Source organism: Drosophila eugracilis, unplaced genomic scaffold, assembly GCF_018153835.1.
Source record: "Drosophila eugracilis isolate 14026-0451.02 unplaced genomic scaffold, ASM1815383v1 contig_353, whole genome shotgun sequence".
In the NCBI taxonomy this organism is placed as follows: Eukaryota; Metazoa; Arthropoda; class Insecta; order Diptera; family Drosophilidae; genus Drosophila; species Drosophila eugracilis.
In genome coordinates, this window is record NW_024573209.1 from 692,304 (window position 1) to 710,461 (window position 18,158).

Sequence of the window (18,158 nt, forward strand, 5' to 3'; positions counted from 1 at the left end):
ATTTTAAAAACAGCCTGAATAAGCTGAAAAAATCTATAATAAATGTAAAAAATATCTCTTTAAAAATATGTTTAAGTACTCTAATCAAAACTATTTACTTCTGAAACGTAAAATATCTTTAACAATGAAAGTTTATAGTCATGACTATAAATCTACAGTTTGAACACAAAGCCTGCATATCGAAAATATCGAAATGCTATCGATTGTTATATTTGTTTTAATCGCGAGAAGAGTGTTTTCTATCAGTTTTTAATATTTCAAGTTAGTTTTTTATTCCAACTTAACATAAAAAAATGCAAATATAGGCCCTTAAAATTATAAAGAACTTTCATTCTTTCTGTTAGATCTTCTCCAATATTACTTAACCTCCCGCCTCAGTAACTCAGGAACCTTTAGTGCTATCTCTACTTCTCTGTTACCGATTCTCCAATTCTCCCTTTCTCTAGAGAGCCAACTCCTAGTGGCACGTTTTTGGTCTTACGTTCGCTGGTTGCAACGCGCCAAAGTTTCTGTGAGGCGTAAATGAATTTGTCCCTTTGAAGTTTTCCATGTTAATTGGGAAATTAAGCTTGACCAGCTCGCCAGTTGGAACCATTCGGTGTCTTCACTTGAAATCGTCGTCGTTGTCTATATATCAGACATTTTTTATTCGACTTGTTTCTCTTTATATATATATATATAAAGATACTTCTTTTTGTGTGTGTTGCACATGATTCTTGTTGGTCGGGACTACGTTTATAATTACGTTAACTTCAATTACTGCTTACGTACAATATCAGACCAATTTTTGAGTTGTTTTTGTTGTGGTTTTGTTTTCCAGGTAAAACTGGTTTTTGTATGCCTCATTTTGTATCTTTACTGTCTCTGTACGTACCGCTGCACGAGTTTTGCTATAATTTTAATTTCTTTTTGAAGTTGAGCGCAAATGTGTTGAAGGTCTCTCTTAACTGCTATTTAAATTGTAGTTAAAAAATTGTTGCCATCTTGAAAATTCTTCGGAATCAAACTCATTATAGTTGGGCTTGGTATGGCTTATACGGCTGGAAGATCCTTACATTTTTAAGGTTTTTTGTATGAACTTATATTGGTTTTTGAGGTTATAAGAAGTTAATATAAAATACAAGTTATAGAATATTAATATTTTAATTTATAATTTTATAGTATTTAAAGTTATATTTTAATATTGTAGATAAATATTTTAGTATTTTTTGGTAGATGTCCAAGCTAGCTAGATCTCCTCTGCTCAGTAATCTACTAAAAGGTTTATCCGTTTGTGCTAAGCTTAATTTGTTAAATAAATAAATAATTTAGTAAATAAAATAATATTTTATTTTGTAGATTTCTTCAATGAATATTTTTTTCTTTTTCAGTGCGTTTGACATTGTTGTACATTTTAGATTTTTAGTCTTTTTCATATCAAGTTCTCTATTTCCTTCCTTCACACATCCCCCAACTTATCCACATTGTTTTGTTTTTTTTTTATTTGCGTTTGTTTGCCATTTTTTCTTCTTTTTTTTTTTGTGTTTTATTTTGATTTTGATTTGTTTGTTGTGTTTTTTTCGCGGTCTGCCCTGGCTGTGGGGCGTTTGCCGCATTTGAATTTCATTTTTAGATTTCAATTTATTTTCGGCGTAGTTTATGCCAATTTGGTTTTTGGGTGCGATTTCTTTAATATTATGTATGCCATATATTGTTCCCCTCTGCCAGTGTCTAAGTGTTAGTATACCTGCATGAGTGTTGGTGCTTCTTCAAATCAAATTTCTTGATTTGATACTCATTTTTCTGTTATTCTGTTGTTGTTGTTGTTCTTATTGTTGTATAATAGGTTAACCAACAAAAAAGAGCCATAAAAATTGCAAGCTCTTGCGAAATTTTAGGAGCCGTACTGTACTCGAGAAGACTCGTGCGCTTGTATTGTAGATTTCTTTTCACTTTCTTTTTGTGTCATGTGTCTGGTTTAGTCATAGTCGTCGCTGTGCGGTTGCTTCTTTAAAAGCATATTAACTAATTGACGTCTGTGTTTGTCTATAGACTAAAAAAGCAGCAAAAAGAAGGAAAAGTCAGCAAAAAGAAGAAAAAGTCAGCCACAAATATTTGACGAACTGACAATTTTGGGGCACCTAAAACGCAGGAAGCGAGGCAAATGTTTCAACTCATCAGCTCATTGATGTCTGCATTGGCTCGCTTCTCTTTGTTTTCCAACCAACTAAAATTATCTTAATTAAAAATCTTAAGTCAAAGTTGGTCTAAAAGGCAGAGTAAGTCGACGGACAGAGCTTAGCTCATCGAGTTTTCTGGGGAATTGAGAAATCTTAAGCTTAAGTTAAAGCTCTCCTTACCAAACCCATTACACATATTTTACTCTGTTCAGATTTCAAATTTTAAAAAAGAAATAATTTTCATCTGCTTTTTGTTTTTGGCCGAAATAATGTTGATGTCATAGGTTCGTTTTGCTGGGCGGTAAAAAAACATCATCATTGGTAGGCATTCAGTCCAAAGTTGTGCTTGTGTGTGTGTGTGTGTGTTTGTGGCTAATGCAAGCATCCAAAAAGCAAAACAAAAAACAACATTTGAAAACGACTCAGGAATGCCCATTATATATGCCAAATATTTGCTTTGTCAAAGTATTTTTCTGGTTTGTTTTATGAGTATTAGTTGATTTCGAAGTGGTGGGTAGGTAAAGGGGGTAGCTGGCTAATGGGAAGCACAGAAAGCAGTCAGTATAAACTATAGTTTTGACTGATTAGGAAGTATGACTATAAGAGTATGAGTCACAGATCCAAAAAGAGATACCATTAGCACTTACGATGTAACCAAAGATAACTGCGTAATAGGTTAAAGAGTTGGCAGAAAGTGGGTAAAAAGTGAAATATAAACTTAAATAGTTAATACTTCTTATTTTATGATTTATTTTTTAGTGAATTATTTATTCTTATAATTATTATTATTTTTATTACAAAGTAGATTTAGGCTTGCAAAACTTAAAACTTCTGCTCAAATGGCCTTCGGCTGCAATGTACAAACTTTTGTGATTTTTAGTAAAATATGTAAATATATTAATCCCTTATTCAGATAAAGCATTCCCATACGAAATATAAGTTCGTTTCGATTACCATTTCCATTACCAAGAAAATCAAGTTCCGGTTTTAAGTGCATTGATATCGCCGCAATAGGCGATAGGAAGCCCACCCAAAGAAAAAGCAAAGAAAAGTAAATGTTACTTCTCACCTAGCTACTACCTGTTGCCTAACCCCAAACATACACTCACACACACACATAAATGAGCCAATTTTTGGTCGGTCTTAGCCAAAGGCTTTGAACCAAAACTCTATTATTACCAACACAGCAGAAAAAGCAACCAAAAAATGTGAAAACAAGAGCGGCGTTTGACCAGAGCCAGATACTTTTTGAGAACTTTTTGAGAATCTAGAATAATTATTATGTGCGGTTAGCTTAGGGGTCTCCAAAAGAAACCAAAGAGAGAAAGAGAGAATGCTACAAGACTTTACCTAACGATTCTCAAAGGCCCAGCAGCAGTGTGGCGATACAGAAAGTGTGTTTGTATGAAATGTAGGGGAAGCGGCAGTGAGAGTGTGTGCGTGAGTGTTTATAAAGTTGATTGCACTCGATTTTTAGATAAAGCTTTTCAAGGTCATCAACGAAAAAACGACGAAATGTACCCAACACAAAAAAAGAAAAAAGGAAAAGAGCAGCAAAGCTGAAAAAACGCGGGAGATTCTACTAACAAATTTTGGAGGCCTTTTGAAAGGAAAACTAGGCATTAGTTAGGGGTTTCCTCTTCTCTCTCTCTCTCTGTGTGTGTTAAGGCAACAAATATATAAATCAAAACAAGATTTATGTCTCTGACTGTATATTCAAATCTGACAGAAAACCCAAAAACACAAAAAAAATACAACAAAATAATGCCAAGGAAGCCCCACCACAATTTGAATCCCGAGACAATGAGAGCTTCGGGGTCGATTCTCCAGTTCTCCAGCTTCTCTCTTTACAAATTATTAGACATCTTGTTTCTTTGCTGTTTTTGTTGTTCGTTTTGTTTTTGCTTTTTCGGCATATGCGAAAATAAAAACACACTTTTTTGGAATGATTTTTTGATGGTGTGTTGGATTTTGCAGCTGTTGGGCAGTGAGCCGGTTTGTCTTTTCCTCTCTTGGGCATTGAATTATTTTCGGTTTTTTTTTTTTGTTTTTCTCAAGGAACTTCGAAGAGGGGGTTAAAGCGGGATTTTATAGGGATAAGATAGCACAATTTATCTTTTTAAGAAAGAGGAAATTTCAAGGGATTTGCCAGTTCATTTTATGAATTTTAAAAATAATGTTTCTTAAAGACTTTTCTTAAATTTTGAATGTGCTTTTAACTTATTTTTCTTACCAAATCAATCATAGTTAGTAGTAATGTCCAATGGTAGATATCAAAAATAATCCTTTAAGAGGAAAGAAAGTTTCAAGGTTTTGTGTTTAGATTAGCAAATCTTTTTCATGAACATATTTTAGAAACATTTTCACCTTTTATGGCTGCTTAAGCAGTTTCTTTTATTTTTATGGTTAGCAAAAATCTTAAAATTTAACAGCTCAATCATAGTTTCCCCTTTTGAAGTTATCCGTTAAGGAAATTAACATTAAGCTAAACATTAAGCTTAACAATTTTCAAGGATCCCTAAGGTCTTTGATGTTCCTTTCCCTTTTGAAATTTGTCATAACAATTTCAGATGCACAAATAAAATGATATATCCACTTATATATAGCCATATTCTGCAGACAAATCAGTTTTACACATGACTTGAGTTTCATTCCAATAAAGAATGCCAGCAGCTTATTGATTTTTACGAGTGTTCATGTTATGGCGCCTCAAAGTATGCAATTAATGGTGCGCATTTCATTCTTTTTCATGTCATTTCATTTGGATTTTATCGAAATACAGCTCGCTTTATTAAGCCCCTTAGGAAAACTGATACTGAGCTGTGTAATTAAAGTCCGCAATGTACAAAATTAGAACTCCAACACCTGTTTGATTGATTGAGAAGCTGAAATCTCCTCCTCCTCCTGGCAATTTCAATCAGATTTTGGCCTGAAATTCCGCATGCCAAAGTGATATTCAATTAAATAAATTTATAAAGCGCAATAAGCAGTTTAAAAGCAACTCAATAAACGAATATTTCATACCTCGCAGTAAAGATAAAATACAAATAATGTTTCCATACTGATATACCCCGCAAATCATGGCCAATATAGGGTACTTTCCCATTTATTTTACATATAAATTTGCATACAACTATAGCTCACAAAAACCAACAAAAATATAGAGCAGAATATATATAGAGCAGATATCTGGAAGTAAATATTTCTCTGCGTCATCATCATCTCTCAGCCAGCTGAAGTAGGAAAAGAATTTGTTACTTTTTTCTATTTATTTTGATGGCCATTGAAAGGTTTTTGTTTCAGTTTAAGTCGAGGGCTCCATAAAATAAAACCACACTTATGCAGCTAGATTCGGAATGTATATATATATCTTGGGTATATAGTATATATACATATAAAGCATCCGCATTATGCAGAAAGAGAGGCTGCCTGGAATCGAAAACAGTTTTGGGAATGGAATTCTCTGCGCCATTTCGGGCACAAAACTAATTTGCATCTAAGTGTAAACAATGTGGAGAAGATATATACTATATATATACTAAATCTGAATAGAGATATATATAAACCAAATATTCGATTGCCTGATTAGTATCATAATATGGCCAAACTGAATTTTCTTTATATTTTCTTACTCAATGTTTTAGTTTGGGAAATTGATAGAGACATCTGCAGTCCATAGAAAAAAATGCCTACTTCGCTTCTCTTTTTTATTTTTTATTGCCAGCCTGTTTGTTATTTATTTCGCTTTTATGTAAATTTAATTCGATTGCTGAGGTTTTTGTTTCTTCATAAATTTACTTTTTGTTTGGCAGCCGAAAAAACTTGACATTCAGCAGTTGGCGATGGCTCTTTTATCGAGGGCCTGCTGTGTGGTAAAGTGAGTTATTTATGTTTTCAAGAGAATAAAAATGGTTAAGTGATGTCAGAGCTTTGATAATTTATATGGAAATTGATGTCAGGAATATGTAAATAAGTTTTCTTTGATTTTTCCTAAGAAATATTGCAATCTTTCTTATATAATTATCTAATTTTCTGTTTCATTTCCTGTAAAATGCTCGCCTGACTTACCTTCCCAATGTTTCCCAAACTAATTAACTTTTATGACTACAACTTGGCTGACTTTAACAGCCTTTCCTGATCCTTTTGTTCATGACAATTTCCACACACACACACACTTAGGCAAGGGGAAAAACATACTTTAATGGCGAACTAATAAAAATTTCTAGCTATGTTTTTGGCTGGAAAAGGAAAAGGCATAAAAATGTTTTTAGACACTGCATGACACCTAAAGATAAGAAGAGGAAATGTAAGGGAAAACGTCAGGAAAAATAACAACGTGCCTGTGTATAAATATCAAACAGCTTTTGGTTTTTCGTTTCATTTTTCCAATATTTAACGAGCGAGACTAATTTTCACACCAGCAGCTAATGTCAACACAAGCGTTGACATTTTGTCAAAGAAAGCAACTAGCCATTTTCCATTTTCACAGAAGCAAGGAAAACATTTCAATTGGCAAGCCAGCCAGCCAGCCGAAACAGGAAGCAAGAAGTTGGCCTAAAGGAAAATGAATAATGGAAAATTAGCAGACATCATCTCACTCTCTCTCGTTTAATTTGATTAATTACACAAATTTGACATTAACACATTTGGGGGCACAACAAATGAAGCAGAAGGCAGCGATATAAACGGCAGCCTCTTCGCCCCGAAAAAAAAAAAAAAAAACTCTTGTCCAGATTTTTGTTCTTTTTTTTTTTTTGGTTAGAGTGATTAATGAATTGATTGAAAGCAAAAAGGCAGTGGAATCTCTTTTTTCTCTCTTTTTTATCTTCAAAAAAAAAAAAAACGCACACACTGACCACCAAGGAACTAAAACGCTTCCGGGCATTGCCGGGTTTTTATGAGATTTTTCCTCTTTGTTTTCCCAAAATTTCTCCGGGGAGTTCTAATGGCAAAAGGGAATATACTTGTATATAGAAAGTCGGTTCCATTTGCCTAATTGATCTTCTAAAGTCACTTTAACGATGAGTAATAAAACCAAATTATTATTACTTAACTGGGTTTTAAATGGCTGAGTGTTACTTTCGGTTAAGTTTTTTATTGGTAACTTAATGGTTGGGAGTAAACGCTGTTACTCAAGCGAGGAAAATCTTTTCTCCGCTTAATTATTATTACTTAACTGGACTAAAATGTACTTTTTACGGTTTTCTGTAGTTTGTTAAAAAGTATATTATTATTATTAAATAAGAAAGAGTAATCATTGATCATTTGAATAAAAATAAAGACACTAAAGCCAGAAAATTATTTATTACTTTTGTACTTAACTGTTTATTTTTTAAATAAACTTATTATTATTTTCTTTATTTTATAACAAAATCTTTTGTTTAGCTTTAAGAAATATATAATAATATTTTTTGCTTTTAATAATAAGCAAAGAATAATGAAAATTAAATGCTTAGCTTAAGCAACTAAAATATTTTTGCTATACAACAAATTTGTACTTTTTGAATTCCTTTTTATTTTCTAAACTTTGTAATAAAATCTTAGTTATCTGTAAAGAGTATACCAATACTATTAAAAAATGAATATAAATTATAAGTTAAAAGACATAAAAGCTTAACTTAGGCAATTTTTGTTACTTTTTATTACTAAACTGGATTTTAAAGTTTATTTCTTGGTATTTTCTTAAAAGTTGATGGTAAAATATTCTTTGGACACAATTATTACTTTTTCTTTTACAATTTAAATCAATGTGTAATCTGTATATGATTTAAGAAATGATTTTATATTTTCCTTCTATTTTATTAAATTCCTTAATTTATTTAAAGAGCATTCCAAAATACACCATAATTCATCAAAGATTTTCTTTTCCTTATTTTCTCTTCTCTTCGCTGGCTGGTTAATGATTCTTGCAGCTTGTTCTTGGCTTGCATGCTAATAAGCAGTTTAGGCCCGAAACGAAATATATGAAAATTAATGCTTTGGTTTTGCCTAATAAACGACCTAATGTTCCAGACCAAGTCGAAGGGAATTTATACTCCACTCCACACTATATACTATATAGCTTATAGATATATTGATTTATGCTAACATTGTTTCTGTTCACACTCCATGGGTTAACCTAAATTGATCAGTTTGGCTGTTGGGTTTTTCCCACCATTTGTGTTTGAACATTTGGCCAAAAGCTGAGGATAATCTTGAGGTGTCTTTCGGTTCGGTTAAAACCCAGCCGTATATATTTTCTTTACCCCTTTTTTTTTTTTTTTTGCTTATCAGTGGCATTTAAACAGCTGCGAGGGGCGTCCAAATGGTAACACTAGTGGAAACCCGTTAAAACCAAACTCAAATGGCTGAAGCGCTATGTACATTCCAGGCACGTAAACCCGAGCATACGGGGATTTTGGCCACTTGTTGGTATCTACTACCTATACCTATAGGTTTGTATATATCCACAGGAGGGTTTTAACTTAGCTTGGCTCTCTCCCTTGAAAATGCAAAGCATGTGCCTTCCTTTCAGATAGTTTCGGTTGGGTTTTATGTGGTTAGCCCCTATGGAAACTTTGGGTACTTCATGGGACATTTGATAGTGTCGTGTATACATATATAGTTTTTCCTGCATTTTCCCTCCCTGCGGAAGCAGTTTCCAAAGCTGATTAGAGGCACGAAAACTCTTTGAAGTTTTTTGTTATGCTAGTAGTGTTTGAAGAGCTGATAATGGGTTAATAAAATGGTATCTTTAACTTGTATTACTGAGAGTTTTTGTTAAGGGTAAAAAGTAAAGTTCTTAAGGGAGAACATAAAACTTGCTTTTTCTAACAGATTGTAATGATCCAAAGCAGAGCTGCTCAAATTTGTCTTACTGCAGAGCATTTTTTAACACAAATACAAGTAAACGTGCACATATTTAGTGACATTTTTGTGTTGGTTTGCAGCTGTGCACTGAGAGAAAGAAAAACACTTCTTGCTGACCAATTCATTACTCGTTTTACTGACGCGAAAACAACTCCAAAGTGTAAACAGAAGTTATAAGGAATGAATTTCAGTGCAAGTTTTTGAGGATGATCGTGGAAGAACCAAGAACAAAATATATTACAGTTATCGACAGAATGAGGCGAAAAGAGCAAACGGAATAACAAGGACTTCGAGGATGATCGAGTAAGAAACAAAAACAAATTGTATTGCAGTTGGCGATGGAATGAGGGGAAAAGAGGATAACGAAAAAATAGCGCGGCCATTTACAAAAACAAATTAGCAAAACAAATTAGCAAAGTCGTTTAGAACCCCTGATCTATAGAGAGTTTGTATAAAAATTACCTACTTTGCTGATTTAATCATCTTTTATTTTTGTTTTTTAATGGGATTTTCATCTTCAAGGTGATAACCCTTTCCCTTTTCTTGATTTTTTTCTTGAAATTTCTCTATTTACTTAACATTATTAATGTGTCATTGTTATTTTTGTTTTTTAGTACTTTATTTTTGCTGTACTCGTACTCCTTATTTGGGCCACACATTTTTGTACGTTTTCTTGCGTACGCGACTATAAAAAATGTTTTTTTATTTTTTGTTTTTACTGTTTGTGTGCACAGCCACGAGCGCACAGGGAACAAAAAATGAAAGAAAAAAACGTATAATGAGTTTATGTATTTTAAACTGACCTCATTATGAAGAAAAATTGTTTTTGCACACTGAGCGTGGAAGGAACAAGTTGTTAACAAATGCCATTTTTTGAAGAAGGTTTTTATGTGTTTTTGTTCTTGATTTCCTTTGGCTGACACACGAAATGTGGAGTACAGTAATGTTAATAATTATTCAAGGCGATAAGCTAACAAAACAATCGAAGTAAGAACTGGTAACTGATAAGGAGAAGGAATTGGGCTTATCTTGAGAATGCCAATACGGGGCCCTTTTGAATGGAAGCCATCAACTTGGAATTGGTTTTTGGTTTTTTGAATTGGCCATAAATTTCAATTTGGTTTTTTTTTTTTGCATTAGGTAGTATTTTTTTCCTTTAAAACTTAATTTTTATGTCATAACTTAAACTAAAGTCTCAATTAATCAAGTTCTCAAAAATGTTTTTAACATAACTTACCCGCAATTTACGGTACAAGTTCTTTCCGTTTGTATTTTAATAAATAATTCTTATTTTTTTAAGGTTCTTTAAACGGAAATGTTTGAAAAAATTGTCACGTAATATTTGTGAAGTGAGTTGGGGTTTGCTTTTTGAGATGGAAGGGGGAATAATTGTCAGAATTATAATAAATTAAGATTTAAATTATCAATAATTGTTGTGGATCAATGGGTTTTTAAAGATAAATGAATGACAGGAAATAAGTTATAATATTTTGTTATGAGAACTTAAAGAAACCAAAAAAATATATAACCATTTGCCATATTATCTTCTCTCTTCTTCTCTGGACTCCTAACCATAACTTTCCGCACTCACTGTAATTTTAATTTAATTTAATTCTAAGCACGTCTGGGAAAAAAATATAACCAACAACTGTAATTACGTTTTTGCAAAATACAAAAGAAAAAAGGGCAAAAAACGGCGAAGAAGAAAAATTGGCAAGAACGAGGAGAAGCGAGGAGAATTCTTCTGAAATCTTCGCTTGCCACGAGTTGGAGTCTTTCTGGGCCCCCCGCCCACCACCACAACCACCCGCTCGCATCTTGGCGGCGGTTTTCTAAACGGTGATTTAGCCATTATGTTAACGGTAAAATGTGCAGAATCTCCTGGCCATGCGAAATGGAGTTTCTTTTCTTTGGACCTAAGAAAAAAAAACGAAAACCGGTTTTCAGGTAGTTTGGGGGGGGCCTTTAAGCCTTCATCGTCTTCGCTTTGTGCAACTGATTCGCTTCTTTTGGATGTGTCTTCTGCTGTTGTTTGTTTGTTGCATAACACGCGTATTCAGTTGCCTCGTTGTCAGCGTCTTGGCCAAATTATCTCCTGGCCGTTTAGCTTCTGTTATTGGTCTTCTAATTTGCTGCACTCCATCATCGCTTGAATATTTTCCCTGTGACAGTTTGCGGAAAAGCAAATAAATATTTTGTTTACTTACAAAAAAAAATGTACAGGCTATAAATAAATATAAGAAAAGGAAGAGGAAAAAGGAAAACCCAAAAGGAAGAAAGATAAGACAGAAGAAGGAACCATTTACCATTATCACAAATGCATTATTTCTTGTTTACATTTCGAGTCCCTCTCCCCCTGCTTACACTACTCAACACACTTTTTGTCCCTGTCTGCGTTGATAAAAATAAAGTCCAGCAAACAGCAATAGCAACAGAAATAATTTCAACGCGTCGCGACAATAAAGTAAACAAAATAAAATTGCTTTTCCTTGATCATATTTTCCATGCTGTCGCCGCTCGTCTCGCCCGGCGACTTGTTGAAACTATTTCAAGCGCAGAAAGATACTTCAACAACTTCAGCAGCTCATCAATAACGTATCTCATCCCGAGCCGCCAGCGCTGGCCCTCAATTAACATGCTTTTGTGAAAATTTATTGAATTTCTTCTTTAATGAAGTGGCATGTCCGAAGGCTGTTACTTCCTTTCGGGCTGAAGGTGTTCAGCGATTGGAAAGGTTTTTATGTCGGTTTTGTGGGTAATTAGATTGGTTTTATAGGTAACAAAATTCTAACTAAAGTTAAATACCTATTTGTCGCAAATATGTTAGAATTTGTAGACTTACATTTAACATTTTTAATGTTATTTTATATTACCAAGAACCTTTCCCCTATTTATCCTTCCAACTAACTAAGATACATTCCCTAACCGACTTGCCCCACTGCCCAAGTCACTGCAATCCATAATAATAACAATCATAAGGATTTAGCTTCCTTGTTTTAATCAATCAAACGACCAGCAGAGTGGAAGAAGTGATATCAGAAATAGTGTTAGTTGTCTTTGCGCTTGCAGTTGTCACTTGATGTATCTGCTAGATACAAGATACATGTGTATCTATGCATCTGCTAAGCTAGCACAAAGCAACAATTATAAACAATGACAAGAGCAGCAGCAAAGCCAACAACAACAATGAAATGCATTATTATTATCAGCAAAAATACATGACAAAAGAATGGGCAGAGTGAGTGAGCGAGCGAGAAGGAGAGATGGATTATTTCATGGAGATATATGTACTTGTATAGGGAGAGAATAAGACGGGGAGATTATGCTTCTGGTACTGGCTTTTGTGCCACGCGTACAGGAAATTATATAAACAACTTTCTGGGCTCCAAAAGGGGCGGGCGACGACGGGCGAGAAACAATGAGAAAAACGCAATGCAGTCGCAGTTGCTGCAGTTTTATATACATATACATATATATATATCTGCACACATACATTGAAACATTCATATGAGAGAGGTTGTATGTACTTTGTATGGCAACAGAAAATGTTGTTGATGTTTAAAAAGCAAATACAATAAAGCATTCTCCTCATGCCACCAACACTTGCATACAAGCACAAACACATATACATATACGAAAGTATATTTCCCGAAGAAGAAGCAGAAGCAGAAGCAGAAGCAGAAGAATACTTGCTACATGCGTGTGGAAAACTCTTTTTGGGTGGTGGCTGACGAGTTGAGTATACGACACGTTGGCCAAGTGAAGAAAATGAACACAATAACAAATAAGCGAGGAGAATGAAGAATGCAGTAGCAAAAAGTGAGAAAAACGGGGAAAAATGAAACTTTAATTTGCGCAGAATCTGGAGATTATACAGTTCACAGGCTTATGGCAGATAATGCTGTTTGTTTACAAGAAGCTTAAGGAAAGAGTTCGCCAGGGGGTTAAAAAAAGATGTAATCAAAGGTTTACTAGTTGGAAAGTATTAAGTTTAGAAGGGTTATATAAGTGTTTGTAGAACTTGGAGAGATATCAGTAAAAAATTAGTAAGAAAACACTTCTTAAATTTCATTTTGTATTTAATTTAAGAAACATTTTTAAGTTTATTTAAGAATTAAACCCATTAAATTAAGTATAATTCCTTAATTAGCATTCTCTCTATATGCTTTTTCCCCACTACTACTGTCTCCAAGGAAACCCTTTCCCTACAACCTGAACACCCTTGATTGTCTCTCAGCCGCCCCTTGTAAATCTCACTTTGAATCATTTTTGAGATACATTTAGGCTTAAGCCCTAAACCTTGCTTGCCGAAAAAGAGCTTGGGGGAGATAGTAGAACTTACACTTTGCCCTCGGCAACACAAAAGAGGCCTCACTGAGCCGCCTCCCCCTTTTTAAGCCCCATTTTCCCTTCACCTTGCACAGACACACACACACGCTCACTTGGCGCCTTTTACTCATTTCATCTTGGGTTTTCCTAGGGTTTTCTTTTTTTTTTTTTTGGAGGTTTTCATCATCAGGCTGATGGTGATGCTGCTGCTGATGATGATGATGGAGAAAGGGGGCTCGGCTCGACTTGGCCCTAAGTGTTTCTTGTAACTTGAGTCTTCAAGTGGCCAGCTGGCATTTGCTTTTGCCAGTTTTTCTTGTTTTTCTCGGGGTCCCTTTTTCTCTATGTATGGTTTTTTGTATTTTCTTCAAGTGCGGCAACTTATGTCAAGTCTAGCGTTTTGTTAAAAATAATAATAAAAAAAAAAAAAAAAAAAGAAATCTACACAGAAAAATGTTAATAAAATTTCCTTTTTCATTTTTCCCCTCTCTCTTTTCTCTTTTGCAGTGTTTCATTTACGTTTCGTACGCGATTTTTATGTGTGTGTAGACAACAAATAAACGGCAACAACAACAATAAATTAGCAACATCATTGTCTGTGGCAGCCATCAGAAACAACAACAACAACAACAACAACAACGAAGGGCACATCTAACGCTGCGGCTAACAGATGAGCCCCAACAACAGATGTCAATTGCTGCAGCCGAAAATGCAGGGTAAGTTTGGTTGCAAGGGGTTAAGACCAGAGGGGGGTTAAGCAATTTTCAACGGTTTCTGGTCTTTCAGCCTTATGGCTAATGAGCTAAATTGGATAAAACAATGGCTGATGAATGGGGAAATAGTATATATATTAGTGGGGTGTCTGTGGGTAAGGGGGAAAACTTCAAAGAACAAACGTGACTTGGGCTTAGATCGGAAAATAATTAGAGGAGGTTCCTTCTCTTTGTAGTTGAAGTTGTAGAAAAAGTTAAACTTAATATTAGGACAACAAATCACAAAATACTAAAAGTATTAAACAAAACACTTTTCTATTCTATCTTTCAGTTTAAAAATCTTTTTATTTAAGTTACAAAATTAGGGCCTACGGAGGTTATCAGGCTGATTTGTAGTTTTCGTTTATCTCTTTGCTTAAAAACCCTTTAAAACTTTCCAAAACCAACTGCCTAATGAAACTCCTTTAAGTATTTAATAATTTGCAGACTAGTTTAGGTATCGCAGTTGGAAAAAACCTTCATTTATCACTGAGTCGATAGCTGCTTTCCCCCTCTGCCACCCACCTCTCTCTCTCCACTCCCAACTGTCTCGGCTAGACATTTAATCTGAAATGTTATAACTGTGGTCCTAACACCCATGTGCCAGTCATTAGAAGCTCGTTGAATATTGCGACATCACGCCTGCTGTGTTTTTGTTTCGTTTTTTTTTTTATTTCGACTGAGAAATCATTAATTTCACGCTCTAGTCCGAGAATCTCTCAGATACAGATACATTTTTTTACAGATACAGATACACGTCGCGCTCTCCCACTCTGTCTCTCTCTCTGCGGCTACTGCATTCTATCTCTTGTTTTTCCTAAATTTCCTATAATATTTGGCGCATATTTCGGCATTTGATTTATGGCCCCTCAATTTGTTGCTGCCTCTGCTGCCTCGTTTTTTGTGGTGTCTCCGCTTTCGTTTCTCGGCCTGCTTCTTCTCATAATTTTCTTCAACGTTTTTTGCTTCTTTCCGTTTGGTATTTATTTTACTTTGGTATTTTGATTGAAATTGATTTTATTACTCTTTTTATTAGTTTAACTCGAAAGGCGAGTGTGAGCGGGAATTATGTGGCGAATTTTATGATTTTATTTTCGCCCTCGGCTCGAGTTTAACTGTCGAACTTGTTTGGTTTTTCTTTTTCTTTTTGTTTTTGTTTTTTCGGATATCTATATGGCAAGTGCCATTTGGGATTTCGAAAGCCAGTGGGGCCATAAAAAGGGCGCCTGGCAACCATGGGTTAATGTGTGCCCTTATCTAACACGCTTCTTTGATCAAACATTTTGTTTCCAGTTAAAATTCCAGATAAATTTCAGATTTACTAAAAGACTTTCCCAGTATTTTCCCCCCAATTTTCAAACTCTGTTAGGCAAAAGTTTTCCCTCAATTAAACACAAATCTGAAGGTACTCATGCAAATCATATGTATATAAAAATAATTAAAAACTTTTCCAAAACCAAGTACAGTTACTCTTTGCATTTTGACTAGTTAAAATTATAACACTAAACGGCCAGTAAAAAATCATTAAAACAATATTATTCATAGCTTTTGCATGCAATTAAAATGAGAAACGTGAATGGTTGTTCATGTTTTTTGTGGCCACTAATTGTCATTGAAATAAAAAATATGAAAAAAAAGTGAAAGTGAGTGTTGGTGTGGTGACACTCGCAGCACTCGAGAGAGGAACATCCATCAAAGGCCCAAGTAGTGATGAGTAATTCTCTAAAAACCGAAATTAACTTAGTTTTTCCTTGCCTTATTTCATAGGCCTATGAAATCTATCTTTTGAATGGCCGAGAGTGCAGTAGCCATGAAATGTGAAACAACTTTATTTCACTGTCAGTGGGTCTCTGTCTCTGTTGGAAAACCGGCTTGAAAAACGCCAGAAAATACGAGTAAACTATAAACTAAAAACCAAAGAGAAAAACCAAAAATGATTACGCTTGCAAAGCCCGAAACTAGAAAATGAAAGTGAAAGTAGGCCAAACTCATCAGCATGCTCGATTCCACCGACTTTGACTTCGACTCCGAGACTTGAGCGCCGACTCATCGGGTCTCTGTGTCTGTAGGTAGGCCTATCTAATATCTCCATGTACATGGTTGCCACAGAAAACAATGCAATCCATGCCACCATCCACCACATCCACATCACTCGACTCCGCTTCCACTACGGTAACGGTGGCTGGGGATTTGACTTTGCTTCACTTTCGATTTCATCGAGTCTTTGAGCCTATGAAGAAAAGTGAAAATAATTCAGTGAAAATCGTTTCTTTATGCGCCGCAGCGGGAAAGCGAGTTTTTGGGTCTTAAGAGCTAGCTGGTTATGAAATTGGTCGGCTATGGGATTAACAGTTACAGAGAGGTTTAGGTTAAGTAGATATATGGATCAGCATTTAGTTTATTATTCAACTTTTTAATGAAATCAGAAGGTAAATAAGCCAAAAGAAAGAAGCTTAAACCGAAAAACAATGATAGAAATCTATATATTAGATCCAGAAAAAAAATGATAAAAATCTCCTCCAATTAAAACCCCCACTAAACCCCACTTAAGTTAACATCTCTGTTACCACAGTAACTGTCTTTTGGCCATCAGTAATTGGCTAATTGACCCCCCACTACCACCCTCCAGCCGAGCCATTAGGTCCATTCTTTATCCCAGCTTAGTTCAGCCTTTATGCCCAACCAAAAAAGAAAACAGAACCCAAAACTTTTCTCACAGTCCAGCGAGTCCACAAGTGGATTTGTTACTTCATCCACTGGCCACAAAATAGGACTAACTATGTACGACAGGGAAATAAATGGAAGTGGAAATGGGCATGGTCGATGGGCTGTGGGAAAAAGAGGGGGGCGTTGAGGACTGGACAAACCATCTATAATTTACTTTTTAAGCGCCTGAAAACATACATTTTCCATTTGGCAACAGTAATTTCCAGTGTGGCAAGAACAACAACAACAAAGGCAACGATAACGATACCGATAACCACCCACACACACACTCAGAGGGAAAAGGGAAACAGCAATCGACACTTGGCTACGCCCGAAAACAAAAATTAAATTCGTTTCCCCATCATCTCACTCAGCCGCTCTCTCGACGAGAAGAAATTATAAGCCGCTTACATAACAATCAATGCGACTAAGACTGCAGGCCCGTTTTACCATATCTATGGTGCTGGGCAGAGGCGTCCTAAGAAAAAGGGGATTGAAATTCTTCTCTTAAAATAAAAATTAGTATTAGTAAATATGTTTTGGTTACTGATTTATATGACTATCGAATACCATCGATAATATCGAAATACCATCGATTGTTTGATGTTCTGCTTTTTATTTCCCTATTTTATATTCCTTGAAAATAATAAAAAAAACATCTATAAAGCCAATGCGAAGACTTAAAGTATAACCACAAAGCATATTATCGATAATATCGAAATACTATCGATTATTTTTCAAATTTACAGCTGGGAAAAGTTGCCAGATCAATGAATCTATAAGTATTCCTTCATAAATCGTCAACATTTAGTGGTACTAAAGTATCACCTCATTTTTAAAACATAACGATATATCGATATATGAAGATCTGTCTTTCTTCTGATATATCAAACTGAGAATACTGAAAGTTTTTATCTAAAAAACTTAAACATTGAAAAAGAGATGAACCTATATAAGGTTATATTAATCCAAAACTCTCTACCCCCCTCTAAGACCGTTTTCGACGCCCCTGTTTCGTAGGCCTCCTGTTGAGTGTGAGAATGTTGCGATGGCTTTTTGCTCGCCCTAATTGCGCTGGGCGTGGCAGGCAAATCAAATTTGTAAACAGATTTCGTTGCCACGGATGATGGTGGGGGGTTTTCAGGCAAACGAAGACTCTTCTTGGTCGTGTTGTTAAATTTTCCTTTGCTGAATGCAATCAGGCAACTTGGCTTGAGGAAAATTCCAAACAAAAAAGCCAAGAAATACCAAGAAAATGGGAGAGAGCTCGTCGTCTCGTTGACGCCCCATAGGAAACTTTTTTTTATTCGTTCTTTTTTTTTTTATGACTCGAGCTTTGTTGTTGGCCCAATACTTTGTCATT

General features: G+C 34.9%; 1 protein-coding gene across 1 annotated transcript in view; it reads left to right on the forward strand.

Annotated features, from left to right (window-relative positions):
• Positions 1-18,158, forward strand: part of LOC108110641 (AT-rich interactive domain-containing protein 1B) — a 75,448-nt gene that overhangs the window by 2,450 nt on the left and 54,840 nt on the right. The window contains 1 exon segment of the mRNA XM_017219740.2: positions 13,845-14,053. Coding sequence (XP_017075229.2) covers positions 14,025-14,053 — 29 coding nt within the window. The 5' untranslated portion in view covers positions 13,845-14,024.